This window comes from Lolium rigidum, chromosome 5, assembly GCF_022539505.1.
Source record: "Lolium rigidum isolate FL_2022 chromosome 5, APGP_CSIRO_Lrig_0.1, whole genome shotgun sequence".
NCBI classification, from domain to species: Eukaryota; Viridiplantae; Streptophyta; class Magnoliopsida; order Poales; family Poaceae; genus Lolium; species Lolium rigidum.
In genome coordinates, this window is record NC_061512.1 from 232,433,831 (window position 1) to 232,454,028 (window position 20,198).

General features: G+C 41.2%; 2 protein-coding genes across 2 annotated transcripts; both read right to left on the reverse strand.

The window, feature by feature from the left end:
- Positions 1 to 2,926: 2,926 nt before the first annotated feature.
- Positions 2,927 to 7,162, reverse strand: LOC124654992 (chaperone protein dnaJ 10-like). Its single transcript, XM_047193963.1, has 10 exons — positions 7,026 to 7,162; positions 6,873 to 6,932; positions 5,966 to 6,048; positions 5,518 to 5,677; positions 4,842 to 4,971; positions 4,397 to 4,555; positions 4,044 to 4,222; positions 3,853 to 3,933; positions 3,613 to 3,756; positions 2,927 to 3,398 (listed from the first exon to the last, which is right to left on the reverse strand). Exons 1-10 carry the CDS (start codon positions 7,110 to 7,112, stop codon positions 3,297 to 3,299), a joined length of 1,185 nt encoding a protein of 394 aa, XP_047049919.1. The 5' UTR covers positions 7,113 to 7,162; the 3' UTR covers positions 2,927 to 3,296.
- Positions 7,163 to 9,000: 1,838 nt separating this feature from the next.
- On the reverse strand, positions 9,001 to 12,919 carry LOC124655224. The gene is made up of 5 exons (XM_047194156.1): positions 12,832 to 12,919; positions 12,177 to 12,283; positions 9,951 to 10,793; positions 9,722 to 9,871; positions 9,001 to 9,632 (listed from the first exon to the last, which is right to left on the reverse strand). Exons 1-5 carry the CDS (start codon positions 12,875 to 12,877, stop codon positions 9,258 to 9,260), a joined length of 1,521 nt encoding a protein of 506 aa, XP_047050112.1. The 5' UTR covers positions 12,878 to 12,919; the 3' UTR covers positions 9,001 to 9,257.
- Between the last annotated feature and the right edge of the window lie 7,279 nt (positions 12,920 to 20,198).

Genomic DNA, 20,198 nt, shown 5'->3' on the forward strand with positions numbered 1-20,198 from the left:
AATAATTTTATTTTTGAATGCATAGGGCGACCATATTACGGTTGTGCGCAAAAAATTCTATGGTTTATCGTCATTCTCCCTAACCCATCAACAAGCTATGAGTTCAAAGTCCTTACCAACCGCGAACCTTGATATAAAATTGTAAATGTGCTTTCCCTTTTTAAAAACAATACGGTAGGGGAAGCAGCTACATTGATTTTTTTTAAATAATAACAACTCAAATCTGGGTTCCTAGGGATTTGAACTTGAGTGACTGGTTTGCATATCCACTTTCCTAACCAAGTGGACCCACATGATTGAGAACGACTAAAAAGACAGCAATAAAAATAATGTAAATGTAGTTGTCTACGGAAAAAATGTTGGGCCTCTTTTGATTGTAGGAATTTTACAGGATTTTTGTAGGATTTCAATCCTTAGGATTTTTTCTATGGATTGCATTTCGATCAAAGGAATGGCGGTACCCAAATTTATATGGATTAGATTAGTATGTTACAATTTCACAAGAATGTTTACATCCACCCCAGCCTCTTTTTAGACTAAAGTGTGCTGGATCGAGATATTTTTCCTGTGTTTTTCCTGCATTCATCCAAATGATCATTCATGGAGTTTAATTATGTTTTACAATCACATGTTTCACACAAACAAACATGTTGGATTCCTATGTTTTTTTCCTATTCTTGCGTTTTTCAAAGATCCAAAGAGGCTTGATAGTAACGACAAGTCCATCTTCCAATTGATTTTTATACAAACTTCCAAGTTACCTGATTCTTGACAAAATAAAAGGGGGAAAAGTGCATGTAGCATTGTCATCTAGAATTCCTGAGTACGTAGTCTCATCAAAACAATTGTTATTTCTCAACTTATTATAGGGATACCACATCACTGTTGCGTCATTTTGTGTAGAAAATTCTCCAACTCAGAATCATTGCTAACATTAACCCACCGACAAGATATCCGTTCAAAGTCCTTACCAACAATACTAAAATTGATTATCAAAGTTTTAGATATGTCAACTATGAGGAGTTTTCAGTTCTTCTAGACATGAATGAGAATGAGGTAAATGTTTGTCTAAGAAAACAAATGAGTAAGGCATATGGCATAAAAATGCTGCATAATAGCAATGGCGAGTCCATCTTCCAAGATATATTTGTTCTTTTGGCAACATCTTCCAAGTAATACGGTCAGTATTACAAAAAAAAAGTGACATGTTTGAGTAGTCTTTCCATTTTCCACTTGTGCGCATTTAGTCTCATCAAAACAATACTTATATCTTAACGTACATGGAGACCATATCACACCTGCATGTCGAACATTCACAAGATAATCCTTATCACCGCTAACCCATGAGTTATGAGTTCAAAGCCCCTCCCTACTTCAAAATCATATACAAATATGTTTTTTTTTCCTTACTACCATAGCAACAAAAACAATAAAAATTAACAAATTTATAGGACACAAAAGTCATGATATGCAATTCCCTATTAATAAAAAAACAAGTGACACATCAAACGGTGAATGGGATCGACTAAAAAGAACATCAATAAAGAATGAGGTAGATGTAGTTGTCTAAGAAATGTAAATGCAGTAAACAACGCATGATACATTCATAGTAACATTGAGTCCATCTTCCAAGCGAGTTTCTTTCGACAACCTCCAAACTATATGGTTCTAGACAAGAAATATGACACGTTCATGATACAATCTTGCCATCTAGCTAGCTTAGTCTCATTGAAAGAATTGTTACTACTTTCTCAACTTATGCTGATATCTTCTCATGGACGCAGTCATTGCGTATAGAACATTATCTGGCTTTTTATTATCACTAACCCACCAGTGAGCCTTGCCAATTCCTAACTCGAATATAAATGTGCGTTCCTTATTTATTTCATAGAAAAAAAACACTCACTCGTGGGGAGGAGTTTCAAGTTCTCTCAGCTACCTGAAAAAAATATGGATTTGATTGCGCTTATACTCCCTTCGTCTATCTTGTCTTACTTTTCCCCCTTGTACTGCTTATCGTGTTTGTTGTTTTGCTCATTTTAGCTTCTTTCCTTTTGTTGCTCGTTCGTTGTTTCGAAGTGCAAACTAAATACAACATGCGCAAAGACATAGAAATTGAGGGGATTTTACTCCTTTGATTCCATCCATGTAAACACATGATGATTCGGCAATTAGTTAGTGATTAGCTGGGAGTAAAAAAATCCACACCAGTCACATAATATTAAGAAAAAACATATGCCCGTTCGGTTGTTTAGTTTCACATTTATTTATATATCCCACAATATAACTCCTCATGTTTTGTCCACTAAATTTATTTTATATCTCAGTTATCTGATTGTTGCGTATTGCACTCGCAAAATCTCCAAATAGACTATCACTATGATATGAGCCCGGAAAAAAAAAACTGAAGCTACAAGTATTAGATTCATGAACTTTGGAGCACTCTATGTTTAGAAATTTCATCATAAACTCAAACATAAGATCTATCACTTGGTATGTTGTGAAGCTCATCGATACGTTGAATCCAGGGTCACCTGAATCGTCACCTGAATCTAACTCGATATATGTTCAAAAAAAAAATCTAACTCGATATGGAAACTTAGCAACCAGAATATAAAACCGATCTTAGAAGTAAATAAAATAAAATGTAGCAACAAAGAAACATAATGAGTTCTAGATCCCTGGATGACAACAAAAACATTTCTCAATCAATACATATTACCATGTGTTTATTAGCATCCCCCTCAAAATTGGAACTGTTAATAGTCAATGTTTTGTCTCCTTTGATGCATTTTTTAGAAGCACAACCACTGTGACTTCAAGAAGCGCCACGCACACATGCTATACAACACTACACAACTACACACATCTCAAATGAACTAGCAAGGAACATTTCATATACAATATGGCACTGCAAGCCTCAACGTTTAAGGAATAACAGAAAAACCATGCCTGTTTTGCACAATGGGCCATAGGCTAAAAGAATTATGCACCCATAGACAAAGCAAAAAAGTGAAGTGGTACTGTTTATGAATACAACAATGCCGACTGTCGCTGCCTCAACATCAGAGGCAGCGCAGCACGCCTGTACACAACACAGGGCTGCTGACGTCGGTGTATGATTTTAATCGATTGATTACAATACACAACCGAAGAAGGCAGAAGGATAAAAACCAGCTGCTTCTTTGCTCTACTATACTGACACAAATGAAGACCATGTGATCATCTACAATACAAGCGAATATTGTACAAAAAAGATGACCCACGCAAAACCAAGTTGCTGTCCTCGGAGCAAATCATGTGACCGGATCCCTCTGCGCACCTGGCGGAGCGGTAGGCATCGGGAAGTTGAACGAATGATAAGAGCCGCCAAACTGTGGGGCCTCCACATATGGACTCTGGACAAAAGGAAGAGTACCATTAGCTCTGATGGCGAAGGAAGTAAAAGACCATGCTTGGTGCAGCTTGAATTCAATAGGTCGCCACAAGGTGAATTTTGGTATTCTGATTTTGAAGTTTTTATCTAATGATACTTCAGAAAACAGCCTTGTATAAAAGCTTGCATTTTATGCTACAGATGTCACAATAATGCTTTCGGAAGATGGTAGGCACCTGGGAATACAGTGGGTTTGCATCGAATGGCTGCCCCCTGCGAATTTCGGGTGATGAATCAGGAGAGATACCAACATTATCATCCAAATTATTTATCGTATTTGGCACTGTTGGTGCTTCCCCTTCAACGTTGTGCTTAACACGCTGTGGCAGAATAACCCAACTTAGCTCAACGAAGATCACCAGGCAACTTACATGTCAAAACCAACAAATAATGAATAAATTTATGAAGAATGATACCTGGAATATTTTGCCTAAAGTTTTCAATCCTTTAGCTCGAGCTCTGAGTTCCTCCCTCCTAACACTGCTATCTTGAAGCACCTGATAATGGTAGAATATTTAAATCCAGTGCTACAACTTCTGACAATATGTAAGATGAACACAACAGACATGCAAGAATAGTTTAAGGGAGTCAGGATATGAGTACAGACCATTTGGCAGACACGTGACAGGGTTGCCTCTATATCAGCAACATTAAGCTTCCACAACGAATCAACCATAACACTTTTATGACTCTGCATGTAAGCTTCAAGTTCCTCCTCGGTGTAATTACATTCTGCACTAAGATGCTTCTTTAAGTCTTCCTGCAACTGCATAAGAGCTATTGCACCTGCAGAAAAAAAATCAAACCAAATTACAAATCTTAACTGGTAAACTAGCATAGCTATTGCACCTGCAGAAAAAAAATCAAACCAAATTACAAATCTTAACTGGTAAACTAGCATAGCATGTAGCAAAATAAACATTAGTTATTGAATAGGACAAATAATAAAATAAGTTTTACCTGTTGCAGCTGTCACTTGAGATTTGATAAAATGACCTTTGTTTCTAAACCATTCAGCTATAAATGGAACCCCCAAAAGGATAGCTTTCTTTCCAAGCTCCTTGGCAGCTTGTCTTGAATACATGTAACCAATAGTACTCAGCATATCAACCCCATATGCTGCAGGACATGAAAACCAGAAAAGAACATTCAGCTGATCAAAGTCAGGTTTGTGAACATAGAGAAAGAAGGGAATCTCAAAGTTTAATTCATATAGGTAATATACACGGACAAAATGATCAAACAGTTCCAGAGCTACTTAGTTGGGGGGAAAGCAGAAAAGACAACCCGAGGTTGGGAAAAAAATCTAAGGAAAAATACATAAAAGTACAGAGCAGTGAGCAAGTGAGAAAATTTTGTGATAAGCATTTCAGAGGGTGATGAGAGGATTGTCATGGATGTGCACCTGCATCAGAAAGTCTCGACACCTCAGCCTCAGCAATCTGGATAAATTCATGTTTGTTTCCTTGAACATAAATGTTCAATCTATTCTTCAGTTTTTCTGCTAGTTTTTCCTCCCTTTCCCTTTGTACAGTCTGCAGTAGTTGTTAAGAGCTTAAATATGAAAGCAAGAACAACATTGCACCACTTAGTAATTAAAAAAATGCAGCACTGAAAAAGAACATGTATCTTAGTTAGCTTTTTTAAATTACAATAACGACATAAAGCATGTTTAGTTGCAATCTAGCAATTAAGCCATCAGCCCCTAATTTCATCTAATTGCTATTGCAAACACTAAGTGACTCCGTGTGTATGCTAGAAGCAGCGGAGTACTGTGGAGGCTGAGAAGAATGAACAATAATATTCCACCTGAGAAATATCATGAAGAATGAAGAGTGCGTTATGCAATATTTGGTACTAACATGAGAAGTGTAACGAACCAGCGAAACAAGAACACTAGAAAATAATTTCTTGAGTTTGAAGGCTTTCCAGAGGCATTATGGCTTCTAGTGTAGCAGAGCGTAGTGTTAAATGTTGATCTCACTGGAATATAGGTATGCATCATGACTTGGTTGAACAGTGTATAGTTGGAAGCTAAAAACAGCTCATGTTCATACACTATTTTGTTAACAAAGACATACACGCATTTTGTCTTGCAACTTCCTTTCATCAATCTGTTCATCTTCACCAAAAATATCAAGTGAGGCCATGGATGCCATCGCCAGTTCACCAATGTAATCCTCAAAAATCTCACTACCAAATAGCATAGCAAAAATAGCTGCCGGGTCAATCATTGTTTCCCTGTATAAATGATGATAGGAAACCAGTAAGAAGGTAATCATCTGATAAGTTTCGGCATCACGTGGTCACCATTTACATTGTCAAACAATATCTAGGAAAGGAAGGAACAATTTGGCAGTCAAGTAAACCACTACAAAAATAACAAAAAACGCATGTTTTTGTACATAAAGTTTATCTTTCTATCTAATAAAAGAAAGTGCTCCTGCCATTTGCTCGAAAAAAAAAATCCACCAAGAACACCCAATTCTTTGAAAATCAGTCCAACAAGTATTTGTCAATCAGACTTACGTTGAAATACCAGATTTCCCATGTGAGTCGTACGTTTGACGCTGTCCAGGGTCACTGAGTACTTGGTACGCCTCCCCCAGCTCCTGCAATCACAATAACTCTGGTGAACATACTAAATAAGGAAATAACTGTTTTAAGAAGTCATAGTAGAGTGACAAGATCCACAGCAAAGTAGCACTACTTCAGCAATGCTCAGCACACTGCAAAAGTAACTCGATAATAATGCATTATGCTGGCTTGCCTGATGCTGATATCAGTAGATGGGATACAAGCCCGTGGTTGAGAGCGGATCACACGACACATGAAACAGCTGATTGCCAGGCATTAGTTTCACATGCTTGAGTGATTATGCAAAGCAATTAGTCTCCTTTTTGTGGTAGTCCAGAATGATTCTCATGGTGTACAGAGGAGCAAGATGCCATTAGAACCTCGTCATTTTAGACACAGTTGCTGCCCCCATGATCATTTACGGAGAGACATGATTATGTTTTCTGTATTTCTTCAATGCGGTATTGTTGGGCACAAGGTGCATACGCCCGGTTAATGCAAGTCCAGATTTTGACATTGGATCACTTGGATGATGGGCTACAGTGAGCAATTCAAACATTACTAATTATATGGTGAGGGCGAGAATTATATGGTGAGGGAGCAGTACAATACAGTTTTGATTCCTACCAGCACGGAAGCAACAGAGAAATACAGAGGCACACATTTTGCAGCAGAGCAGGAGGAATACATAGGATCGCCCCCTACCTACATCTACAAGTATTGACTCATGTGGCAATTTCCTGATCAGCAGTCAGCAGCACTTTTCGTGACAGTTACAGCAGTATCGGGTCATTCTGCTGTCGTTGCCACTCTACAGAAGTTAACGTGGTAGGAAAACAAGAGCAGAGCGAGCACTTGCCTGGAACTTGTGGGCCGCGAGGGGGTCATTGGGGTTCTTGTCGGGATGGACCTGCCTCGCCTGCAACCGCAATGAGGTTCCTCAAATCAACGCGAAATTCGCCAGAGCGATCGAGCGTGGGGTGGAAAGCGCGCGCGGGAGAGAGGAATTCACCTTGACGTAGTAGGCCTTCTTGATCTCTGCCTCGGTGGCCGACGGGATCACCCCTAGCACGTCGTAGTACCCCGTCTCCCGCACCATCGAACCGAGCCGCCGCCGGATCTCACGCTAGCTAGGCTCGGGCACGAACGGAGGGCACCAGGTTCTCCTCACGCACGCTGCTCGTCGTCGTCCTCCTCTGCCCGGCGGACGGCGGTGGCGCGTGGTGGCGAGACGAAAGCTGGCGGGCGGAGCTGGAGGAGGAGGAACGGAATGCCGGCGGTGCGGACGTGCGGTGGTGTGGCGGGTGGGGATCCTCCGCCCGCCCGCCCGCCCGACCATAAAGGCGCGTGGAATAATTCGCTTACTTTGTTTCTTTTTTGGCTCCCGCGTGGAATAGTGGGAGGATGAGTCACGTTGACATGGAGCCCCAGATTGGTAAAACCCCACGCGCGCCCCTCCAACGGGACTCCCATGTAGATGTAGGTGGACCGTGGACGGGACCACATGGCCGACCGGCGGCCGGAGTCGAGTTTGGCCAGCCACCGGAGCCGGCGAAGATGGCCGGGTTGGGTCGGAGGTGAGAACAACGCCGTTTCTCCACTAAAATCGCCTTCAAACGGCGAGCGGAGATTTTTTTGGCTTCCAGGCAAAATTGTTTAAAAAAAGCAGAAATAGCATTTACAAATGTGTAAAATGTTAATTTCAATTCCGAGCAAGCTGTGGAAGCAAAAAACGCCTATGCAAACCTGCATTTGACAACATGCAACGAGCCTTGGAGATGATGGTCATGTTCATACGCTCGGCTACACCCTTTTATTGACAAGTGTGAGCATCTAAAACTGCCTAACAATGCCTTCAGACTTGCAACATGATTTAAACTCGTTAGAACATAATTCCATCCCACTATCAGTGTGTGGACTTTCCTTATAGATATGTTCCTGATTCTTACCCGCCTGCTCTTACTGAAATCGTATCCCTTTTGATAGAGGTTCTTAATCTCCGGGATATCTAATAAGGAATGGAACCTAGGCACGCCCGCACCCAGTTTTCAAAAAATGAAAATAATGTTATTTAAAAGTTTTAAAAAATATTGAAATAAAATTTTGCATGTACATATTATGTTGATACATACTCGTGTAAGTTTTCACGAAAAAAATAAGGTTATATGTGGACAAAATGTCCAAATGACACTATAATGTTTGGATTTATACTATTCACAGAAATAGAAACTTCTATTTTCTCATTTTTGTGTAGGTTACGTATAATCGTATTTAATATATACATGCGTGCATTTTTCAAATTTTTCTAAAACTTTAAAATAACATTACTTTGAATTTTTTATAATCGAGTCTGGTGCGTGCGCACCCAGGTCCTTTTGATATTTTCGATTTCAATACTTCCTATTCTGATTTGAGCTACACAAAAATGACTAACGTGTGGATCTGAGTGCGCATATTTCCAAATCTCTAAATTTATCAGATTTTGTCATCTTTTGTAGCTGAAAATCAAATCAAGATGTAAACAAAAAAAGTGAATCCTGGTGTTTTGATCCTAGAGTTACGAATTGGAATTTCAGGACTTGTACAGAAGAATGGATTGATTGTGTATCAATGATTTCGGTAGTTGCAGTATACCATGTTGTGTACCACATTGTGTGAGTCCCATACGAGTTTTCGGAAAAAAATATTAATAAAACACCAATACATGTTATTCTAAATATGACCATCTATATGTTGTTGCAAAAAAAAAAGAGGGAGGTAAATAATGGTATCAACTTCATGGTATGGTTTCACATGGTTGTTAACCTTCTCTTTACAGATCAAAAAATGGACACATTTTTTATTGGTTTTTACAGGTGCTCATGGTATTGCTTAACCTACGCAATTATTCACCTAAGAAAATATGGACCAGGGCACCGGGCAGATAGCGATATACTCACGCAATTCATATTGTGTGTGCCATATTTGGAATAGATTTTGCAACATGATAACAAGGTAGCATCAGCTAAGATTTCATATCAGGTTTATGAAACTGTATGTGATTCACTAGCTTGTTCCAACTTCAATAACAAACTGGCACATGATATTATAAGAACAAGGGTATGGCATCTCAAGCTGGATGAGTTAACAATTGATATACAAGCAAACTACACACCCGTGCTTACAAGCACAGTCCCGAACACCATCGCATCTAAAATTATACTATAAACGTCATGATAATTAATCAGAACTTAACATCTAAAGCTCAAGAAGCATGGCATCGGCCACAAGGCTCAAGAACATCTAACTTAACCGTGGAGGGGATCTTGCATTGGATGTACTTTTCTATAGCCGAGAGCGCTAGAGGGACTTCCATGCGTGAGTGTGCACTCTCACGCATGGTAAAGCATTTGTCAATGTCGTTCTCAGAGCATCTAAGAACAAAACCAACGGTGTCCAGTGTAAGGGACTCTAGTGACCCTGAAGTCTCCATGATATGAACCATTAGCTCGATCAAGCTCTTTGCAGAGTTAAAGCCAATGATATCCACACTCTTCAGCTTTGCATGGCGATGTCCTGGCATCCGTCTCAGATCCGAGGGATCTCTGAAAATCGACTCATGCTCCTTGGGTGCCGGTACCTAAGGATGAGAACCAAATTGAACTAACGGCTCTACCATTTATCATCCCTAGATATAATCACATAACTGCAGGATGAACATTAACTTACTTGCAACACAAAAGTCTCCAAGCAAGGACAAGCAGCCAGAAAAGGAACAAAGGAAATATAATCATTGGTATGAGGATACGTGTATCCACTAACAGCAACCCACAGGTACTTGAGGCAGAGGAATTGGCGCCGCATAATGCGGGTATTAGTCTGTAAAAAGATATCTCAGATTAGTTACCGTGCAAGATATATTACTTATCATATGCATACCTCTGTCAGAACAGTGTACCTCCAGATAGGAAATTATCTCAAGACTTTCCAGATTTGGCATAGTAGACGGAAGGGTGTCACGAGCATCGTCCAGGGCAAATGAATATGACATTGTTAGCTTCTTCAACTGCAACGACTCTCCAAGTGAGAGTTGTACTCGTTCACCAAGAAAGGTAAAACTGAAGAGGTTTGGAGCTTTGCTCTCTATCGCTCGTAATTTGTCGCATCCGACAACCCGCAGGTCTCTGAGCCGCTGCAGCACACAAGGTATCTTCAGGCAAGTTATCTCATTGTTATTCCCAAATCCAAACTGCTCCAAAGCAGAACAACTGGAAAGAAGGCACCATAACTCATCCTCACTGATACACATAACATACAAGTGCAGAATCGTCATGCTTCTGAAGCAACTGAGTCTGACAGCAGGACGGAAGAAGCAGCCCGCAAGATGTAGATACCGAATCGAGTTCCCACACTGATCAGACAAAAGTGAGCATGGGAAGCTGTATGTTGTCTCATCTGAGGACAGCTGAAGGCGGAGTTTTTCAATCGCCGGTGTAAGAGCAACCCGAAGCCAGCTATCTAGAAAACAACAATCGCTGGACTTGTGGCCAGAGAATTCGAGCTTGATACTCTTCAAGCCAATGCCGGAGTGGTTTGTCATAACTTTGTTAACTTTGCTGGCAAACTCATTTTCCACGCACATCTCATCCTTTCCAGGTCCATCTCTGTCCCAGCCTAAAATGGAGTTACTGAATGTGAGGTTGGGGTAGCACCTCCAATAATGTTGAAAGGAGCGAGACACACAGGCAGCACGAGCAGCATCTTGCATTGGCACTAGTGAGTATATATGACGCCAAATGTCCTGCATGAACAAGTATTGGACAAGAGTTTAGCACTGGATTTTGAAGGAAAATGACTACTTTCGACTGGGGATAGAACAAAAAAGGGCCATTTGGTGCGATTGAAGATAGTGCATTCCTTTTCCCTACAAGTTCATTAATGGATTTCTTAAAAGACACAGCTGCTGATGGCAGCTACGAAATATATTTTTGAGTAAGTGTTGGAGTTGCCAATAGTATCGACTTCCTTTGTATCTCGGTAACCAGAATGCCTCGAATGATGTCTATTTCACAAAAGCATGCTATGCATAGGTCAACGTAGCACAGAACAACAAAGAACATGTAACTTCAATATTTAAAGCTCACGTAACAGCTTCGGCAGCTAACAATAAGGTTACTCGGCACAAGACTTGGTAACTACGCTGAGAAGATAGGATATTTAAGAGACCAGATAAATATTGGTGTTCTACAGACATAGCGGTGAAATCATACTCTGCCGTGAACCGTATTTCCAGATATTGCAGATGGATCACATATAACAAAATTATTGCAGGAACTTGGTTAGAGAGAAAAAAAATCAATAGTGCAGTAAAGAATTCCACTTATGTCAAGTAGTAAGAACGATCATTTCACTTATGTCCAAGCTTGGCACTCCTGGTTTAATCATGTTACTCTGTTCTGGGGAAGCCTGAGCTCAGTTATAACTTGCAACAATCCGCCCGAAGACTTGATCTTATGGACGACGGGCACGACACAGCCCAAACCTGAGCAGTCAACTGTGTACAAACAGCTGTGTTGGAGATCGTCTAGCAAGCCGCACAGTGAAAGAACAAAAACCATAACCACGCTCAAAGAATTGTGCTGATACGGAACAGATCACCTCGCTCATCACAATGTTTGATGAACTTCTGGCAATCCGTTCCATGATGACATTCATGAAAGCCCGCACTTTGGCAAACAGCACGCCATCCTGCAATGCTCGGGCTTAGATCACCAAAGGGGTTATATATATTAACCATAGACGGGGCACAGAAGGCGCCAAAACAACCAGTTAATCCTCATACCAACTGCCCCATCAGCATCCAGCTTAACATAATTTTCAGGCGGTTGCGTTCAAGCTCTTTGCAGAGTTAAAGCCAATGATATCCACACTCTTCAGCTTTGCATGGCGATGTCCTGGCATCTCCCCCTTTCTAAAACAGGCGGTTGCGTTCATTTGAGAACCAGTTAATCTCTCCCTTTCTAAAACAGAAGCAGAGGTACTAACACACCGAGATGAAGCATTTGAGAATACATTTTTGAGCTAGCAGCCTAGCACAGGTCCAATAATTTGTGCAGCAGGGCAATGATTGAGATTTTTTATTACTCGCAATTGAAGTCTTCCATCATTATCACTTCATACATACCTCTGGAAGATCCAACCCAGAGTATTTCACTTTTTCTCCACCTTCTGAATCATCATCTTGTTGCGAGGATGAGCATCCTCTTTTCCCCAACAAAGGAATTGATCCATCTGCAACGCATCATCGTTATAAGCACACATATACTGACAGAATAAAACAACAATGTAACCACTGGCATAAACACAGTTCCAATTTAGACCCGGTATCCAACTTGTACACAAGGGCATGAACGCCTTTGAGAACCCAATTTACTTGAGCATTTTTTAAGAGCATTACAACCTCTCTCAAGTCTCACATATTTGTGCCAGCCTGACGGAACATTTGACCTACCTATCACTGTATCAGGGAGTGAGATCCATATGCTGCCCCAACATCATTTGCAGTCCTAGCTTGCTAACAAGAAGGCTTAATTCACAACCACAGTAGTTGCTGATGGAGGGGATTGGCATCGATGCTAACAGATGGATGTATGTACTAAACATAATCTCATCACCGAGGCCAGATTTTTCTTCCGGAAAAGTAACCCTAAGGAAGCAAACGCAGCAGAACAGAGATTCATATACATATGCTAGGACATTGACAGTTTGATAGCAGGAATGAGCAGCAGCGGGGGCCGGGGAGGCGTCCCCGGGAAAGCTAAGAAGACGAGGGGGCTTACCACGGGTCTGGCGCCGCCGCTGCCGCTCCAGCGCGAGCACCCCCATGATACAGCGAGACGAGGATTCGAGGCGTGAAGGGAGGAAATCGCATCGGCGGGGCCACCTAGCCTATGAAACCGAACCCTAAATAACTACTATATTAAAGAGCAACTGACTTCATTTTTCTCCAATTTTTGAATTTTGTTTTGGGTTAAGGATAGGTTGACACGTATGTGATTTTGTAGTACATTCCTGCTCTATTTTTCTTGTGTGCATTTCTGGTATCCTCTTGCATTTTTCGTTGGTCCTTTTCTCTGGTCTCTTCTGATCTTACTTCTGGCTGGGTGTGGATGTAGCATTTTAGTTTCCCAATCTATGGTGCGTCATGTCCTGAGTGCGTGTCTGCTTTTGTCTCCTGTATTTTTCACGTGTTGGACCAGCGACCAGTGAGTCAAAGCGGCGCTTCCTATTTCCCAGACTCCACCGCATCATGGCATCTGGCTTCTTGTTTTCCTCTTTCTCTCTCCACTCATCCCCAATTTCCTCCACAAGCCTCTCCTGCCGGCGACGAACTTGCCATTCATCCCAGGATAGCCACCTCCCGCACGCCCCTACCAACCACGAAGGCAAGAACCTGTTGCGCCGCCGCCACCGGACGGCACTCCTGCGCGCCGACTCCTGCCGGGACTCCCACGCGTCGACAGCCTCGCCCACGTCCCTAGCTGCGATGCCAGCGGCGTGATGGAGAAGGGGTAGGAGGCCGTGGAGGTGGGTCTGCCAGCGGCCGCGCGGTGGAGGCGCCGGAGCTGTGGTGGTCGGTTTGCGCTGGAAGTTTGGGGCGCGCGCGTGGTTGTGGTCGGTTTGCCGGCGAGGAGGCGGCGGAGGCGCAGGACGAGCGCACGGCGGAGGTGGAATGTCGACGACCGCCGCTGGAGGTGCGAGAACCCGAGGTCGAGGAATCTACATCTTGCGCATATTTCTTATTTTTCTCTCTGCCGCGCCGCCGACCATGTTGGTTATGGTCTTCTACCAGTGCGGCGCCGTGCCTCCACACACGACATGGTCAGAGCAGAGCCAGGAGGTGGTGACCGGGAGCGCCCACGCTTCGCCCTACCAGGCGGTGAAGAAGAGTAGTGGGTGGTTCGGGTTCATCTCCGACGCCATGGAGGTCGTACTCAAGGTACACCGTAAAAAAAGCGGCAAGCGAGCGTTCTAGCCATATTTGCATCAAGACGATGCATATTCTCTAACATATGTCCATGAACTGACAAAGTTGATTCTTATCTGATTTAAGGTCGAATAAGTTGATTCTTATCTGATTTAAGGTCGAATCGACTCTGGCGGTGCAAAATTTGCAGCTACGGGCGGCGGAGGCGCAGGACGAGCGCACGGCGGAGGTGGAATGTCGACGACCGCCGCTGGAGGTGCGAGAACCCGAGGTCGAGGAATCTACATCTTGCGCATATTTCTTATTTTTCTCTCTGCCGCGCCGCCGACCATGTTGGTTATGGTCTTCTACCAGTGCGGCGCCGTGCCTCCACACACGACATGGTCAGAGCAGAGCCAGGAGGTGGTGACCGGGAGCGCCCACGCTTCGCCCTACCAGGCGGTGAAGAAGAGTAGTGGGTGGTTCGGGTTCATCTCCGACGCCATGGAGGTCGTACTCAAGGTACACCGTAAAAAAAGCGGCAAGCGAGCGTTCTAGCCATATTTGCATCAAGACGATGCATATTCTCTAACATATGTCCATGAACTGACAAAGTTGATTCTTATCTGATTTAAGGTCGAATAAGTTGATTCTTATCTGATTTAAGGTCGAATCGACTCTGGCGGTGCAAAATTTGCAGCTACGGCTCAAGGAGATTCTGATGGGATATGAAGGCAATCAGGTTTGTCTATGAAACTTTGTTCATGGTCTCATGGATATAAAAGGGCCTGGAAGGTTATGCTTTGTTTTAGACATACGTTTGGGTATTGCCACGAAGATTATATTTCCCTTCCTAAGTGTCCAGGTTTGATCTTTTCAGGCAAGTTTCGTTTGTCAATTCTCGGCCTTAGTTTTCCTACGAAAGAGTACAGCTGCAGACTACTCGGTTATACAAGACACCTTACTTTTCTTGATTTTCTCATCCTAAGCCAAGTTAGTTCTATAGTGAAATGACTTCTCTCGGTCTGACCCATTGTGTGCAGTAGCCTGATTTGCCTCCTTTTAATAAATTTCGGTCATTTGCTTTGTCAAGATAAGCTACTGCATGCAAAACTTAAGTTGTAAAAACTGAAACTAAAGTACCTGCAGGTTGATCGGTTTCATCCCTTCATCTGTACCTGCCGCAGTCAATTTTCATTTAGGGATTAAAACCTCAGATAAACAACTCAGCTTGCTACAATCTTCTGAGAACATTTCTGTACCTGCAGGTTGATAAGTTTCATCCTTCATCTGTACCTGCCGGTTGAGCAGTTCGTGTTCGAGGCGTGGTAAGTCAGGTAGTAGACAGGGTCGTGGCCGCTTTATTTGGTTAGCCATTCACATTTATCTGTTCGCCACCGACGGACGCCACACCAGAGCTCCTCTCGTGGGCTACGGTAAGGTGCTCCAACTACAACCCTTGCAGGTTTTCTTCAGTTGCCCCAATGTTTGGACCAAGCTAGGTATACATCCACTAGCCAAGATTGATCCTTCAGCTGTTGTTTGGCCCATTCCTGCATCTGTACTTACTGTTCGTTGAGTCCGCATATGGTACCTTGCAGGCCCTTCGTCCAGTGCAAGGCAAGATAGAGAATTAGAGATCAGGTTGGAACATATCATATCGCACTCCCATATATTTTGTACTGAATGTGACTTGGTTTTGTTCGTATTCAAAGGAACTCAAGTTCAGCGCCCAATTTTCTTTGTGACTGTCTGGTGAATATTCAGCAAGTTGCATCCGGTCTTTCGTACATGTTAAAAGTAGATTTTTTTCTAGAGAAGTAACTTAACATATATCCAATAAAGATTGCTATATTTACATGTATAGTGCTAATTTGATGTTCTTTCTAATTTACCCCTGGACGGGTAAAGTAGAAGGTTCAGTGCAACACCTCCACTTTTGATATCTGGAAATTGTTCATCTGGTATTGTTGGTGAATTGTTTAGACCGGTAGAAACATGTGCCGACTCCTATTGTGATACTGTGGGAGAAGTGCCTGCTGGTTTCAGGGTAGGGTGTACCATTGCGGTTTGACATGCTTTTTTGATCAAGCTTTAGTTGAAGCTAGCTGTCATATCTACAGTTGGACAAATGAAAGATCTCTGAAAATATCTAACGAAAACTCAAACTTTTAGTTTCCTTCATGGCTTGATGTCACTGCTTAGTGTGCAATAGAGGTTCAGCCGGAATAATATGTAGCCAGTGTGTGTACCTACCATTGAAACCAGTCAATGAGATGCTTCATACTAATTTTTCAAGAACTAGATCAATAGGTTTCAACAACTATGGTACCTTAACATGAGAACAATAGTGGTTATAAATTTTAATTTTTGCAAGTACTGTGCGTTGTAAGAATTTTGTTCAGAATGTTTCCCACTATATCACTTTTCCCTTATTATTTTTTAATATGTAGAAGAGAGTCTTTTACATAAGGAAATTGGACTCTTCATATATTTTCTTGATGTGTGATTAGTTTTTCGATTGTTAATTTCTATGATATTTAGTTCCTTTTCTCTTATCTCAACAAAGTAAATGAGTGGTGTCATCTTTAGTGTTGTAAGCTTTGCAGTGTAGAACACATGGAAGTGAGATCAAGACTTTGTTCAGTTTTTTTGGAGCCACTGAATTTTTTACCTTGAGTTCTCATTGTTACCTAATGATCCTTAGTTTGAGCCCATTATTGCACCCTATTTGCATGGACAGCACGGACATGATCCATCACTTTCAGGCTTTCTCCATTTGGTAAGTTAGTTATCTTCTTTTTATGCCTTCTTGTGCCCATGCATGGAGAATCTGATATACCACAAAGATGTTTTGTTGATAGTGGTGGAGTTCAAGCTTGGCTTTCATTTTTTAATTACTAATATTTTATCATGTACTCAATGACAACTAAAAATGTGAGATGTCATAGAAATTTTAGAGACATTTGTTGTTTGCCATGCTGATAAATTTGAATCGATTACCATGCCCCAATAAATAAGGATATTTATGTGGAGATCTAGACAAGTCTGGTTCCAATGAGCGTCTAAAATTCATTTTGTCATCTTTTAGAGATACCCTTGTAGAGAGTAGAATAGTGTCTAGGATTAGAACCATAAATTTTCTCCATGTTAACTTGATCTTCAGTACATTGTTATCATATTTAGGCTCCTAGAACTTTTCATTTTCATGATGGTCATCAATGTTGCTATTTGGCATAAAACTGACATTTGTATCAAAAGAGTTGCCTCGGTCCTTAGAAAGTGTTACTTTAATTCATATTTTTAATCTTGATACTGTGTCAACTCATATGTTTACATATGTCGTTTAGTCGAAATATTTGTCTTTTGTACACATATACATGACTACAGTGAATTTTACTTTATTGATCATCACTTTACAGTATTGGAATATAAAAATTGACTGCCAAGCAATCATTGTTTCGGTGGATTAGAGAAATCTTTGCTGTGAGCATGACATAGATTAGGGAGAAAACATAAATCAACGAGCTAATATATAACAAATGCATTGATTGTTTTTTACAAATCACGTAAATGAAATTCAAATGGCAAGTGACAACTCGGACTTTCTCTCTTAAGAAGGTATACACCAAAGGAAGTGGTGAAAGTTAGCAGGTTGCTCGGTATCAGACGGCCCAGTTCATCTCCCTCTATGTAACAGTACCTTATAGTGAAGTTTTCTGTGATAACAACGCACGTGAGCCTGCATCTTACCAGCCATACATGCCTTATACAGACAAAATGGGAAAACATGTTTTATCGCTATTGCAAAAGAAGCTTCTGCATTCATGTCTTTTTTTTATTGGCCAGCTCTCTAAACGGTGGTTGTTTGCTGAACTATTTTGCTGTGAGCATGACATAGATGACAGGTTTGTCGGCCTGCTCCAGCTGCTTAGCCCAGCAGGCTCCCAATTCCCTTCCGGTTACAAAAGGGCATGTAAGCCACATGATATACATTTCGCCAAGTGAATTTGCCCATCAAGTGGCTCAATAGAGATACATGTGCTTCAGGAATCATGAGACCAGCAGATAATTGCCAATATCAAATGCCAAACTAGCCTTCATGGCATGCCATCTATTTCATAGGATACATTTATTATTTCAATGCTGGGAGAAAACTGCAACATGATCTCTTAGTAGTGCTTAGTAGAGATCCTTTTAATATCTGCGATAGCATAGCCTGTTTTACATATCATTTTGTAATAGTGGGATTTTGAAGAACCTTTTTGTAGAAGGATAAAACCGAAGTCTAAGCAAATCATATGTGTTCAGATGCTGATAAAAGGTTCCCTTCCCTATCATTTTCAGTACTCTTAATTTTTAATTGTTCCCGTCATACAATCTCCACTCTAAATTTGTCTGCCTCTTTCTGAGGTGATGAATGATTAAAGACTACTCCTGACTACTATTTTCAGGAGTCTTTAATTTTTGTTTGTCTCTAACATATAAGATCTATTGAGAAACTATATATCACTTTTTCTTCAGCTAAAGTGACTAATGTGATATCACTGAAATAGTAATTTTGGTTGACTTTGGCAACATTATGCCAAAATGTTGTTTTCTCTGTATGTTTCTTAACTATATGTACACTGTTGTGCATCTTGCAGGCAAGCCGTTGAATATTCTGCTGACTTAGTCTTCGGAGTTTTTTTTGTGTTTTAAAATGTAAGTACATCTCCATTTGTTACTCCGATGTAAGTACGAGTGTTTTAAGATCTAAGTACAATGTTTTAAAATGCAATAGATGATTTATTCTCTGAAAAATACTCTGATGCTTCGTTCCTATCAGAGAGTGCTATTGTTTGTGTGGTACTAACAATGTGGGAAATGCAATAAAAAAAATCTGAAACAAGCCCTTAAATTGGAAACTAGCAAATTTTGGTGTTTCCCACACCAACACCGTCAACCAGTACAAAAGCAGGAAACATATCTTGTTGAAATCCAAGAAGACAAGGTTAAACATAAACTCTGACATGCGATACTTGAATTATCGATGTAGATGCCACATAGTGGGTTGCTTTTGGAAAACATCACCAAATTCATTGGGCTATGTAATGGTACCATGTCATATGCAGACAAGGTTAGGAGAATAGGTTTTAGAGGCAAATTTCAATGTAATAAGGTGAATAAGTGTGCATACTCAGAATAGTATTAAATGCACCATGGACAAAATGCCCCTTCGTCACATTGCAGGACATGGGTACTATACAATTTGTATTTTTATGCAATGACTGTTAACAAAACCTAGGGTTAGATACCTGATAAATTAGGTGTCTACTTGCCGAAGCATGTGTTTATTTAAGGACAGTTTTACATTGATCTCTCCAGGGTGACATCTAAAATGGGTTTAAAGATCCTTGCAATGGATGAATCTGGTGTACCAACTATGAAAGCAATAAACAATGTATGGCAGAAAGTATCTAACCATCTTTAGAAATATACACTGCAATCTACAATTTCATGTATGTTCGATGCTATACCCATACTTCCAGTATATTTAATTATTTGCGTTGTGGATCGGACTAACTACTAAATAGTTCATGCTTTTTTTTCAGGGTGTTTTGTTGTCTACATATGCCTTACACTGAAACTACCCGAGATAGTGATGGTGCAAATGCAGAAGCACACATGTGATAGATACAGATGATTCGAATTGGATTTATGAGTGGTTCCGCAAGAAACTAGCTCCAGGATGCAGAGATAGTCTGTGCATTGGCTTGAGGCGTTTCACAATGTACAGATTGTGCACAAACATTGTAGTTTTTTTCCAACTATCACATCTAAAGGATGAACTGACCTTTTTATTCTTGGCGGTTTTGCATCACATTGACATTTACTGTTTACTACTAGACCTTCCACATTACAGCCGTAATTTAACATGATTTAAAGCATCCTTTATTCTTTAGGTTCAGGTTGGGCGCGGCGTGCCGCCGCGCCTGTCCTTGCTAGTAGTAAATACTACATGATCAAGAGACTTCTTGCTTTGTGGTTGCAGGGTTGCATGAGAGGGATATCTTTGACCTCTTCCTCCCTGAGTTCGATAAACCTTGGGTGATCCACTTAAGGGAAAACTTGCTGCTGTTCTACAAACCTCTGCTCTTGGAGGCCCAACACTGTCTACGGGAAAAGGAGGGGAAGTAGACATCAAGTTATTTTCTCGGCGCCGTTGCCGGGGAGGAAAGGTAAAAGGTACTCACACTC